The following is a 14,245-nucleotide window of genomic DNA, read 5'->3' as shown; positions in this document are numbered from 1 at the left end:
GAGGAGGAGAGAAAGAGGAGGAGAAAGAGGAGGAGAAAGAGGAGGAGAAAGAGGAGGAGAAAGAGGAGGAGAAAGAGGAGGAGGAAGAGGAGGAGGAAGAGACCAGCATCACTGAGATGAAACCTTCTAGGAAGTTTCCTGAGAGCACAGAGAGGCTTATGTTCCAGAGGTAGCCATGCCTGCACCTCATGCTGCTGGGAGCTGCACTTGGTAATGTACAAGAGTCACCCAGGTGGTACAGGTTTTGGAAGCATGAAGGGGCCATGGAGAGCAGCTGATGTTTAGCACTGTGAGAGGCTGGGACAGACCATTGGTGAAGGTGCAGCCTCAGTGGCAGTTGAAGGCTCAGAACTGAAGAGGTCATGGAGGTAAGTTAAGGTTTGGCGCCATGAAGAAAGCCTATGAGAGGCTATTGGTGAAAGTGCAGCCCAGTTGCAGCAAGGGACCCCAGCAGTTTTGGAGATGCTGGTACCATGGGATGACCACCAAGAACAGCAGCAGCAGTGGTATGGAGCCAGACAGAGCATAGAAGACAAACTGTACGCTGCAGAGAGCAGAGCAGGAGAAGTGACCCAAGCCCTTTGGAAGAACCCTGAAGATCACATGTGGATCCTAGCCATTGGATAGTGAGCTAGTTATATTATTGGAGTTTACTTTGGTTTGGTTCAGATTGTGACTGTGCCCTGGTTCTTCCCTCTTAAAGAAGGTATTTAATCTAATTTTGATTTTTACAGGTGCCCACAGCTGAAAGACCTTGACCTTTTAAAAGAGGTTTTGGATTTTTAAAGAGATTGGATATTCTAAAGAGATTGAAATTTTAATGGGTTTGAATTTGTAAAGACTGTGGGACTTTTAAAGTTATTTATGCTTTTTAATGTAGATCTTGGAGGTGAATAAGAAAGGAAGATTTGTGGTCTAATAGTGATGTGTTTGTGTGTCAAGCTGACAAGGGATCAGTTGTACCCGCTGCTTTTGTGTGTCACCTTGACACAAGAGTCATCAGAGAGGAAGGAGCCTCAGTTGAGGAAATGCCTCCATAAGATCCAGCTGCAAAGCATTTTCCCAGTTAGTGATCAATGGGGGAGGGCCCAGCCCATGGTGGGTGGTGCCATCCCTGGGCTGGTAGTTCTGGGTTTTATAAGAAATCAGGCTGCGCAAATCATGAAGAACAGGCCATTAAGCACCACCCCCTCCATGACCTGCCTTAGTTCCTTTCTCCAGGTTCCAGCCCGGCTTGAGCTCCTGTCCTGGCTTCTTTAGATGACCTGGAAAGATACACCAAATAAGCCTTCCCATCCCCAACTTGCCTTTTGGTCACAGTGTTTCATGGCAGCAATAGGAACCCTAACTAAGACAAGTAAGTGTCAGAACAGCACTCCATGAGATCGCAAGGCAGTTCCGATGGTTTTTAACGGAGCCAGATAAAAGTCCCTCCCACGGTTAGGACTGTTCTTCCCCCACCAACAACCCTCTGCGTTCATTTCTGCCTCCTTTTGACCATAGCTTAGAGTTTCGTTTTCTATGACAGACGCTCCAATTGAACTGTACTCCGTGTGCTTTGTCCTGCTTGCTCTCTGTCTGCAAGGAGCACAGTCAGGGCAGGCACGAGAGGAGCCATAAGGAAGCTGGCCTCTGGGATACCAGACCCTTGCTGTTCTGTCTCTTTGCCCAGGAATCGTTTTCAGTAATGGAGAGAGGTGGAAAGTCCTGCGACGCTTCTCCCTCATGACACTGAAGAACTTTGGTATGGGAAAGAGAAGCCTCGAGGAGAGGGTGCAGGAGGAAGCCCAGTGCCTTGTGGAGGAATTACAAAAAACAGAAGGTGAACCCTACAGCCTCGCCCTAATCCTTGCTCCTCCTTGAGGGGTCCCTTCACCCAAGGTCTACCTACCCAGTCTGTGAAGACATCAGCCAGAACAGGAACATCATCCCCAAAGCTGTTAGTTAGGGCCCTGCCGTGCCTCAGATGGATTCGCATTCCAACAGTGGCACTTGACTAGATGTATGTTTGGACATATGACTACATTTTTCTAAGATATATTTTCATTATTTGAAAAAAAAAATCAGGCTGCAAATCAAACCCAACAGAAAGATTTTAATGATACAGGAAAAACATTTACATATTATCCAATATATTATAAATGCTCTGTAACATTGCTTGTTGCCATTATTATAATATGTATAATAACAAAATGTGTTATAATTGTAGTATAATACTATATAGAGCATATAGTAGCTCATGCTATTACAAGATCAATGGAATATATTAACAGCATATGTACTATATATGTTAATATGTGTGTGTTAATTAATATGACTAGAAGATGTTTACATCCTAATTAAGGAAGTTTGAAGGAGTAAGTCATATGCATATATTTGAAAAGAGGCCAGTTCTTGGAATCCTAATTTAGGATGACTAGAATGCCCATTGTTAAGGTGCTCAGTAGGAGAGATTCACTTGGCATGGGCAAGGCCCTGAGTTCAATCCTTAGCATTGCAGACAAGCCTCAGTGTTGAAATTCTTTCCCCCACTAGCTCAGCCCTTCGACCCCACCTTCATCCTGGCCTGTGCTCCCTGCAACGTGATCTGCTCCATCCTTTTCAACGAGCGATTCCAATACAATGACAAGACATTCCTCAACCTCATGGATCTTTTAAATACAAATTTTCGCGAAGTGAACTCTGTATGGTGCCAGGTAAGACCTGGGTTCTCCCTGTGTTTGTCACAGTCCTCGCTGGTCTACTGGAAGCCTACTGCACAGTAAAAGACGCTGGGTTCCCTTGACCTATGAGCTTAGAGTCCTTCCCTCTGTGCATGTGGAGTAAATGAGTAACATTTAGTGCAGCAACTGGGGAAGTTTGCCCTCTTTGCTTGCTCCAACTGGTCTGTTGGGAGTGTGGCTCAGTCATACTTGCCTCATACTCAGACTTGCCTAATGCTTGTGAGGCCATGGGATTTGATGCCCTGTATTGCAAACTAAAGACAGAAAGGAGGGAGGGATCCAAGAAGGGCTTTCCCAGTCACTTCCATTGACAGCCACTTCCTGACTTTGGGATTGAGCAGAGGTAGGACAAGCTGTAGATGGGAGGGACACTCCTCTTTGCACCCCTCCCCCTCCATTTGCTAGCCTCAGCACTCCTCACACGGGAATTACTAACACTTCTTGTCTTTGCTTGCTTTCATTTTTAGATATACAACCTATGGCCAACAATCATGAACTATATCCCTGGAAAACATAAAGAATTCTCAAAAAGACTCGATGACGTTAAAAATTTCATCCTAGAGAAAGCGAAGGAACACCGGGAGTCCCTGGACCCTGCCAACCCTCGGGACTACATTGACTGTTTCCTCAGTAAGATTGAGGAGGTACAGGATCCGGGGACCTCTTTTCTTGATGTATTTGAGCCCCCGTGAAGATGCAGGAGAGTGGTCACACAGGAAGGTAGTTGTTGTAATCCTCGTACTGTATGGATTGCAGGATAAAGGATTTGAAAGAAAGACACTGTAAATAAACTGTAAGTGATATTAGGCATGCCCAATAATGGCTGTTGCATAGCATTGGTACTTGGAACGCCACTGGACAGGAAACCGCAGACTGGAGAAAACAGCATGGTTCTGTAGTCACATCTAGAGCTCCAGATCCGAAAACCAGTCTCAGAGGCCTGAAACTTAGCACTGTCCACGTTAAGAGTCCCCCAGCTAAGGCAAGCAGTGGTGCCGCACACCTTGAAGCCCAGCACTTGGCAAGCAGAGGCAGGGGGATCTCTGAGTTAGAGGCCAAGCCTGGTCTACAGAGTGAGTTCCAGGGCAGCCAGGACCATACAAAGAAACCGGGATAAATAAATAAATAAATAAATAAATAAATAAATAAATAAATAAGTGCTCCAGCCAGCTCTATAGATGAGAGGAAAACGCCAGCCGACTCTATCTTAAGTGCATATATTTCCACAATAATAAGGTCTACCTCCCCGGAGGGCTGGCATGTATAGCCAGGTTTCCTGGAGGAGATGTTTGAGAAGAGAAGTCCCAAGTTCCCTGAGTTAGTGGAGGCATTTACACTTACTTCACTTACCCAAGAGGTCCACCACAAGGGCCTAGTCACTCTGATGAGTGTTAGGGGACCATAATCTCTGGGGGAAAGAAAACCATCAAGGTGTGGTGGTACACACCTTTAATCTCAGCACTCGGGAGGCACAGGCAGGTAAATCTGAGTTCGAGGCCAGCCTGGTCTACAGAGCGAACAAGCGCTACTCACAATGGTGTTACAGAAGAGCCCCAGAGCTTGGTAGAAAAAAAGGAAGTGAGCCAGTCATGCACCAGTGACCTTCCTACACCGGGCCCAAACAGAGCTTACCAAACTAGTCTCTTTCATGAAATACTGCACAAGAGTTTATCCTTCGCCAAGTGTTTGTGTATGTGGGGCGTTGTTCTGAGAGCGTCCTGCCCATTAACTCTCCAATCTCTGCTGGAGCGTTATGAGGCTAAGGGGACAGATCAAGTAACATGTCAGGAGCACGCATCTGTGTCTTGGCTAAGCCCAGAAGATTCAGCTTCATGACTGACTGCTCTGTTCCAGCAGTACAGGATACTAAAGGGATTGTGGAAAGAGCAGATCTTGTGTGGTGGGATTTGAAGAGACTGTTGCCTCCTCTTTGGCTCACTGAGCCCATAACTCTCCCACCTGCAGGAGAAGCACAACCTGAAATCTGATTTTGACCTGGAGAACTTGGCGGTCTGTGGCTCTAACTTATTTACAGCAGGCACCGAGACAACCAGCACCACCCTGAGATTCGGGCTTCTGCTCCTTATGAAGCATCCAGAGGTGCAAGGTACACTGAGTGATGAAGGAGGTGGGGCTGCTGTGCTGTGTGGGAAAGGCCTCGCCTTTGAGGAACAGAATTACGCCCCATGGGGCTGCTAAGGAAGAGGGGCATTTAGGAATGAAAAGACTTTCATTTAAATTCAGAAATAGAACTTATGGACCTCAAACCTCATATGTTAGAAAAAGAGACAAAAATGTAGCTGTAATCGAGCAGAACATGTGATGGGTCCCATGCTAGCACCACTCCCGGACCTGCCAACACTGGGCTGTGTGACCTCACACGAATTCTTTCATCTTGTGGGCTTCTATTTCCCACCTTAAAAATGCACCAACCCCCTCAAGGGGGATTCTTAGCTTTCACAGAATTTCTCTTTTTCTTAGCATATACTAATAACATATAATGATGGATTTCATTATGCCTTTATATGCGTGTATACAATGTATATAGATCCTATTCATTTTACATCCATGTATACAATATATATAGATTCTATTCATTTTATATGCAAGTATATCTGTATATAGATCCTATTTATTTTACGTCCATGTATACAATATATATAGATAGATTCTATTCATTTTACATGCATGTATATCATGTATATAAATCCTATTTATTTTACATGCATATATATAATATATGTAGATTTTATTCATTTTACATGCGTGTATACAATGTATATAGATCCTACTCACTTCTCCCACTTCCCACTCCTGTTGATCCAGGAACAGGTGAAGGATTACTGAAGGGAACTAGGTGAGGGGTTCCTGACAGGAGAATGGGTGGCCTTCAGCAGCTACGCTGGTGGAGGCAATTCTCCCTCCTACAGCAACCACTGTGAAATTCAAGGGATAATCTGAAGCCATTTCTCAGAGCCTAGGCTATAGGAAGTCAGTATTTACTGCTCAATAAAACACAGTCCCCACAGGAGGTATGGGACAGTGAGAGAACTGATGAAGAAGCTCCCGACAGAGTAAGGATCACGCATTTCCCCTCTACGGCTGATTTGCTGGGAATCACATGATCAGTTGGGCCTGCCGGGGTCTCATTCTAAGCACAATGGCAGTTGTGCACATTCCTGCCCCAGCCTTTGTTTCCAACAACCACATCTTTGGGGTCTGCAGCAAAACGGGGCTGCCTAGCAGCACACCTTTGAACCCCCCAACCCCGCTCACCCCTACCAAAGCCTTCTCTATGTCACTTTCTATCACTCCTTGCAAGTATTTCCAGGTCTCCTGGGAATATAAGCCTGAGGAGCCCTCTCTTGTCTCTGCAGCCAAAGTTCACGAAGAACTTGATCGCGTGATTGGACGCCACCAACCCCCCAGCATGAAGGACAAGATGAAGCTGCCCTATATGGATGCTGTGTTGCATGAGATTCAAAGATACATCACTCTCCTTCCTTCTAGTCTGCCCCATGCTGTGGTCCAGGACACAAAATTCAGACACTATGTCATCCCCAAGGTTAGATGTGTTTGCAGAGGGTGACTGGGACGGAAGGGGCACCATGGTCTCTGCCGGGGTTGAGCAATGGCTCTCAGTTCTGGGGCTGCGAGAGAAACAGGGTAGAGTCACCAGAAAAACACACAAGAGCCACAGACCCTCTGTCATCTCTGGGCCTCATAGAATGTGGGACGCTGACCTGAGGTTTCCCGGGTCCCTTCCCACTCTCACGTCACAGGCATCAAATGAGCAGTGCCTTCAATGCAGAAAAGCTCACCTGATTTTTCATGGTGGGTTTTGAAAAGGGCCTCACTGTGAAGGTGCAGTGGTTCCAATGTTGAGCCAAATCATTGCCTTTAATCCCAATGCTCAGTTACTCAGTGAGGCGATTGCTGCTCTCACCGTCAATCTGTACATGCCAGGGACGCAGAAAGCCTTCGGCATTTGCACGCAAGGGGCTCCATAGCTCATAAGGCGGAGAAAAGATTCTAAATGTGACCAGAAACACTGCCAGACTCAAACCACTCTCCCTGTGTGTCTGCTAAAGTGTGAGTCTGCACAGCTGACACGGGACTGGACCTTGCCTTCAGTAGCTAAAACCAGAATATACATCATAAGAAAATCCAAGGGGCTCAGTGGGTGGGTGGGGCACTTGGTGTGCAAGCGCTAGGATGCGAGTTCAGATCCAGGCACCGGTGTGTAAAGCCAGGCACAACATGCACATGTAACCCTGCACTGTGGTGGGCAGAGAAAGGCGCTCGCTGGGCCTTCCCTTCCTTTTTAACAGAACAAGGCCTCACTACACTGCCTAAACTGACCCCCGTCTTTCAAACCTTAAACCTTAAATCCTAGTGTGCTGAGATTACAGGTGTTCGCTGCCAGTCCAGCTAAGAAAACTTGCATTAATAAAAAAAATTATAAGGTGAGAGTACTCAGGGGTAAGCAGGAAGTTTGCAAGATTTCAAAGATTTAAAGATATTTTCAAGTTTAGAATGCTAAATGATATAATTTTTTAATCAAAAGCTTTATTCTGTATTAGGCTAGGAAAATAAGTTATCTACAAATAAAATTACATGTTTATATTACATGCATAAGATCTATTAATATTAATATTAATAACAATATATTTTTTCTGGACCAAACTAACAGATTCCAGTTTTGATATAGAATTTTAAAAGTATTTAAAATAAATTGTAGGACCTGAGCAGTGGTGGCGCACACTTTTAATCCTAGCACTTGAGAGGCAGAGGCAGGCAGATTTCTGAGTTCAAAGCCAGCTTGATCTACAGAGTGAGTTCCAGGACAGCCAGAGCTACACAGAGAAAAACCTGTTTCAGCAGTAAATACATAATAAGTAAATAAAACACAAATCTAGTTTTTAAAAATTACAAATTTATTTTATTTTTTGTTTGTTTTTTAAAGACTGTATTTCTGTATTTATTATTTTATGTAAGTATACTGTAGGTGTCTTCAGACACACCAGAAGGAGGCATCAGATCTCATTACAGATGGTTGTGAGCCACCATGTGGGTTGCTGGGATTTGAACTCAGGACCTTCAGAAGAGCAGTCAGTGCTCTTGACCATTGAGCCATCTCTCCAGCACCGTTTTATTTACTTTTATGTATGGTTATTATGAATGGTTAATTAATATATAAAATATACTTACAGAATGGAATAGACAAAATAAAAATGATAAGGATTCATGTTTTAACTTATCATGCCATAAGCCCATCATGATGGGCTGTTTAAGAAAACTTGTCTTTTAAGGCAGAGTTTAACCATGCAGCCTTGGCTGGCCTTGAACTCTGAACTGTGTAGTCCAGACTGTGGCAGAGCTGGTAGAGTTCTGCCTGAGGAATGACAGGCATTCTTGCTGTACCAAAGGGTAGCCTCTGCAGAAGGCCGTGTGCGTGACCATGGCTCCAGAAGTTCACAGCTCCAGAAGAGCATCTCCACCAATAAGAACTTTTATTTTGTGTAGATTTTCCCCAAAATAAGAATTTCTTATATATTATAATTTTTTAATAAATCAAAAGACTTATTCTGCATTAGGCTAGGAAATTTTATCTATAAATAAAATAACATGTTTATATTACATATATAAAATGTATTTATATTAATATATAAAATAACAATATATTTTCTGGAACCAACTAACAGATTCCAATTTTGATATATAATTAAATATTAATAATTATATTATATAATAGATTAGTATAAATGTATATACTTAAAAGCCAGATGCTGAGGCACACACTTATAATCCCAGTATTTGGTATATGGAGACAGGAGGATCAGGAGTCCAAGGCCGGCCTCAATTATATAATGAGTTTGAGACTCTGGCTCAAAGCACAAACTAAAAGAATGTATTTTATATTTGAGGGTTAGAAAATTTCTATTTAAAAAGATGCTCACTAATCATGGGCATTCAAAACTCTGCTATTTCTATAAAGCAGAATATTGTGCAAGCTACATAATACCACAGGTTCTATGTGGAAACAGCGAGCCAACTGTATATGTCTTGTTTTCATTTCATAAGGTATCTTCCAGAGTACAGTTATAATCTGGTAGCAGTGATTATATCAAGCTAGAAGCGTGTGAAGGAGTCAGTATAGGGCAGGAGAGAGGGGCCAGTGGGATGGCTCAGCAGGTAAGGGTGCTTGCAGTCAAGTGATGGCCTGAGTTCAATCCCAGAACCCATGTAATGGAAGGAAAGAATTGCCCTCTGACCTCCAGGCACACCATGGCAGGAGGATCTAAACAAACGGATACACTGTAGAGGAATTGTAATCCAGCAACATGACTGCTCCGATCTCATCCGAAGGTCTGTGATCTGGCTGGAATGCAGACCCTTAGCACACACCTTCAGTCCCAAACTATGAGTCTAAGTAAGGGGCAGACAAAGTGACAACTCAGAGAAAGATTTGACAGAATGAGTCAGAGATAGGACACATTCAACTCCAAGAAGAAAGGCTATTTAAGATCAGCCCTGGAAGAATGAAAGGAGGGATCAGTCGGTTGGTCGGTCAGGAGTCAATGTACTCAGTGCAGTGGAGTTGAGTTTGTTCCCGAGTTCACACGGTTCAGTGCAGGCCAGCAGAGGCAGTTGAAGTCAGAGAATAAGGAACCAGAAGATTAGAACAAATTGCCAGAGTTAGTTTGAGGCCACACAGTACAATTCAGTGAGAAGCTTGAGAGAAGCCTAATTGAATCAGACATGTTAGAGAGGAGTTTGAGCCAGAACAGCTGAGTTGAGCCAGCCAGCCAGGGTTCAGAAAGAGCTAGAAAGGGTGAGCTTATTCAGCAGTAAACCTCCAAGATGACAATCACATCAGGCGAATAAAAGTTATTTTTATAGTAAATGTCAAAAATAATCTAAGAGATCAAGAGAGAGACATTTTTACTTTACTGTCTTCTACACAATACAGTTTTGTACTGCAATGCCATTTCCAATTCTTGCATAAACATTTAAAGTAGGTAAAAGTAGAAAGATCTAGCTTTTGGCTAAGCCAGGGGCTCTGGAACCAGACAGAGCTTGATCCAGGTTCCAGCCGTGCTACTTGTCACAAGCAAGGATTTCTCCTTCTGATCCTCGGCTTCCCTGTTTATATAATGTGAGCTCTGTTGGCATGAGTGTTAAACGAGGTTTATAAACAGCTCAGCACACTGTCGGGCAGATGCGAGGCTTCCTGTATAAACAATGGCTACCATTAGCTTTTTGTCATCTGGGCTGCAGCTTCTTGAACATTCCCTACTCACGCCCCTTCTCTAGCAGGGAACCTTTGGCCTTTGCATATAGGCCTACAAAATAGGTATACACATTAAACATTTTCTGGCGATAAACCATAAATGTACTTAAAACCATTTTTGCTATACATATAATTTTACACTGTATTCAAGACAGCCAAATTTGCATACTAATGAGCTCAGTGTGTTTTCAGTTTTATATGAAGAATGAAATATGAGTTGAATATTTGATCCTGTAGGTAGGAGAGCATTCTCTGGTGATTTTCAGAGTTAACTGGTATTTCGATTTTATAACTGTCAATGCCGAGAGTACCACTTTGCATAAACGTTCAGCACAAAAAAGCAGCAGGATGCCTACTGCTATTTCAGAAGTTATTAAAACCCCTGCCCTACCAACACCGCTTTAACAATCTCTTAATGGCACTCAAGTTAGTGGCTCAAACAGCAAGTTTTAAAACCAATCATCCTTCCTAACACAACTTAAATATACATTGATTTTAGACTTGCAGGCTGAAGGAGGACAGAAGGGGAAAGCCTGAGAAGGCTCGGTTTTCCATAGTTAAACCATTGTGTGAGCATGCAGTAGTCTTGCATCTCAGCTGAGGTGTGTCGGGCCATGCTCTCTGGAGTTGTGTGGTGTGACAGCATGCTCAGTGCAGGCAGAGCACACCCTGTGTGTGGACAAGGCTGCAGCGAAGCCGAAGGACGCCACCCATGTAAGGACTGCTGGAGATGCCCCGGGTTGTTTACATGTTGGATTTTGATTACATTTTTGGTCCTTGTGTATTCAGAAATGTGTGTGTTACTGTTGCTAGCTCGTGTGCAGTTCCCACTCTGATAGCTTGCTTTATATTGCTGCGCTAACACTATGACCCAAAGCAATGTGGGGAGGAAAGAGTTTATTTACTGTTAGCTTACATATCCCAGGTCACAGTTCATTGAGGGAAGCTAAGGCAGGAACTCAAGGCACAAGCTGAAGCCATGAAGCAACGCTGCTTATTGGCTGCTCATTCTGGCTTGTCTAGTTCTCTTTCTTACACACCCCAGGACCACCTGCCCAAGGGTGGAGCTTCCACAGTGGGCTAGGCCCCTCCACATCAATCTTAGTCAAGAAAATGCCCCATAGGCTTGTATTTTCTCAGTTGAGGTTCTTTCTGCTCAACTGACAAGCTGACAAAAACAAAAAACCAAAAAACAGAACTAACCAGGACTCCCACTCTCATGACTCAGTGGGACTGAAACCCACAGTTTAAGAAGCTGGAATCTAAGCATCACAAAAATCCTACAAGGCCTGTTTTTATTACCCCACTTTACAATCGAGGGAAATGGGGTTCCATTGTATAGACCTGAAGCTCAGTGGCTTGTTTCCTTCCACTTGCATCATAGTCCAGAAAGGAGAAAAAAAATAAAATAAAATAAACACGGCAAAGTCAGTCTTTCAGCTTGAGGCTGAAGCTCCAGAGAGGGCGACTGTGTGGGCACTGTAAGCTGCTGCCGCAGAGTTTCAGCACCTAATTCTTGAATGCTGACTGCCACTCTTACCACAAAGAACTGCCATGCCGATAGGTAAGCGTGTAACAACCATAACTGGAGATGGTCATCGGGAAGTCTGTGAGTATTTCCCCATTCTATCCTCTGTTACTCAGAGCGTTTGACGGGCTCGTGAGCTATCAGCTAACTGTGGCAAAGCACCTCTGTGGTCTCCGTCTCTTGGTTTCAGGGCACTGCAGTCTTCCCGTTACTGTCTTCCGTCTTGTTGGATCAAAAGGAGTTTCCCAACCCAGAGAAGTTTGACCCAGGACACTTTCTGGATAAAAATGGCTGCTTCAAGAAGACAGACTTCTTTGTTCCTTTCTCCCTCGGTAAATATACACATTTCAGGCAACTGTTGGCGTCACTGAACTATGCCTTAAGTGACCCACTGATGCAAAGTCAATTGATCAAACTGTCCTAACTTCCCAAGTCCAGCTAGAGACATCTAAACTTGTATTGTAGTCACATCAGCTAAGTCATCCAGGAACCACTGTGTGGCTGATAATTGTGAGTTTTTAAAGAAAACAAACATTGATTAAATGCGAGGATCACCTATTGCCTAGCAATATAGAAGCTCACTGTTGCAAGTTCTGTCTTGCTGATTTTCCTTGGTAATATCAACTTTTCCAAAACACTCTAAGATGTAAATGTCTTCATTTAACTGTTATTATTTTTAATAATATTAATTTTCTGGTTATCAGAGCCAGAGTCCATCAAAGAACCTTCATCATCTCTCTTCTCCAAATTTGGCCTCTAGTTATATTTCCTAGAAGTCCATAAAGCCCCCTTGGCATTATCAGCCTACATTCCTTCGCACTGTTAGTCTGTGTGTTTATTTGATTAGCATTTTTTTAAATAAACAGTTTAAGGAGCTTGAGATTGTTGTGGTTAAACCAGTTGCCTATAGTATGTAAGGCCTCATTTGTGGGCCTGCAAGAATAAATCAATAAATGACAAATCAGTAAGTTTAATATGCATCGTTTCTAACTACAATGCAACAAATATCCAACATAAAAATTCTGTAAACCAGAAGAAGAGAGGGAAATAAAACTCCCTGCGATTTCGCATTATAGAGATAATCGCTTTTGCCCTTATCACAGATATTTCACACAGTGCCATGGTATATGCAATGTGTAAGTTGGTTTTATTATTAAACTTGGCTTACTCTGTGCAGTCTATAATAATCTGCTTTTACATAGTATGCTATGATAAAAGGTACTAAGTCATCTTCCAGGAAAATCTTCCAGTTGCATTGTATAACAGGCTCGTAAGGCTTTGCTCAACCGGTCCTTTATAGAGCCAGATCTAGGTGTCATTCAGTCCCGCAATATCATAAAAAATGCCACAAGTGCTGGCCTCAAAGCCTTGCTAACTCCTTCAGATAACCCCTTGGAAGTGCATTGAAGCTGAATATTTGAGTGTTTTTAAAAGTTTAAGTTGTTTTTTCATTTTATGTATATGGGTATACATGAGCATGCAAGGGCCAGAAGAGAGCATCAGATCCCCTTTAACTGAAGTTAGAGCTATTTGTGAGTCACCATGTTGATGCTGGGTACCTGTGTCCTCTACAAGAGCAACCAGGGATGGTAACCCCTGGGCCATGTCCGGCCCCTAGAGTGCTTTGATAAGTGCTAATTTACTGTCCTTCCCAGGGTTCTGATGGGCATTTCCAGTGGCTTTCAGGTCTCATTTGAACACAAACAGAGCTAACATGGTGTTCTCTCCTTCCAGGGAAGCGGTCCTGTGTTGGCGAGAGTTTGGCCCGTATGGAGCTATTCCTGTTCTTCACCACCATTCTGCAGAAGTTTTCCCTAAAGACTCTGGTGGAGCCAAGGGACCTTGATATCAAGCCTGTTACTACTGGGCTTATCAACTTGCCACCACCTTACAAGTTATGCCTTGTTCCAAGATAAGAGCTTATCCTTGTGATCATTCAAACCAAAGTAATTTGTTTCCTTTTTCTATAAACAGTCTCTTTATGCTAAGTACTGCCTAGGCTAGAAACATCACTCATTAAAACCACATGGGCATTCGTTTCCATCTAAAAATCTGGGTCCTGAAAGCTCCCAGGACACAGGCAAGGCGTCTATGTTCCTCACCTGCTCTGTGACCAGGCCCCAAGCACAACTGACACCAGATACACAAGGCCCTCATCAGACACCACCTGCAAGTAACATCAAGTGCTCTTCTGTGGCTTCAGAAATGGAATTCTATTCTGTCATTGTTTCAATAGAGAAATTAATGTAACGACCCACACACATTTTCCTGTTCTCACTTAAAAGCATGTATGTGGTTTGTGTCACATTCACGAAATAAATTCTCACCCCAATAATAGTTTCTTTGTATGTTTGACTTTATCTCAAATCTCAAACAAACAAACACCAAACTCTTTCCTTGGGCTGTAATATACAAGAAGATAAATAGTAGAATCCAATGGCAATCCCCAGAGCTCTCCCTGCTCCCCCATCTATTTGCAGCCATTGGTTTGCTTGTGGCCCAAAGAGCATGCTTAAGAAAGAACCCAGATGTCCCTCAACAAAGGAATGGATACAGAAAATGTGGTACATTTACACAATGGAGTACTACTCAGCTATTAAAAACAATGAATTCATGAAATTCATAGGCAAATGGATGGAACTAGAAAATATCATCCTGAGTAAGGTAACCCAGTCACAAAAGAACACACATGGTATGCAC

General features: G+C 43.3%; 1 protein-coding gene across 1 annotated transcript in view; it reads left to right on the top strand.

Annotated features, from left to right (window-relative positions):
- Nucleotides 1-13,882, top strand: part of LOC116103883 (cytochrome P450 2C23) — a 23,536-nt gene extending 9,654 nt beyond the window's left edge. Inside the window, exons 3-9 of the mRNA XM_031390410.1 lie at nt 1,673-1,822; nt 2,536-2,696; nt 3,191-3,367; nt 4,689-4,830; nt 6,101-6,288; nt 11,736-11,877; nt 13,280-13,882. Of these exons, the coding sequence (XP_031246270.1) occupies nt 1,673-1,822; nt 2,536-2,696; nt 3,191-3,367; nt 4,689-4,830; nt 6,101-6,288; nt 11,736-11,877; nt 13,280-13,461 (1,142 nt within the window). The 3' untranslated portion in view covers nt 13,462-13,882. The remainder of the gene's footprint in view (nt 1-1,672; nt 1,823-2,535; nt 2,697-3,190; nt 3,368-4,688; nt 4,831-6,100; nt 6,289-11,735; nt 11,878-13,279) is intronic.
- Nucleotides 13,883-14,245: the final 363 nt, after the last annotated feature.

Source organism: Mastomys coucha, unplaced genomic scaffold (genome assembly GCF_008632895.1).
Source record: "Mastomys coucha isolate ucsf_1 unplaced genomic scaffold, UCSF_Mcou_1 pScaffold21, whole genome shotgun sequence".
In the NCBI taxonomy this organism is placed as follows: Eukaryota; Metazoa; Chordata; class Mammalia; order Rodentia; family Muridae; genus Mastomys; species Mastomys coucha.
Note: the sequence above shows the minus strand (reverse complement) of the source record. Positions and strands in the feature narration are given on the sequence as shown.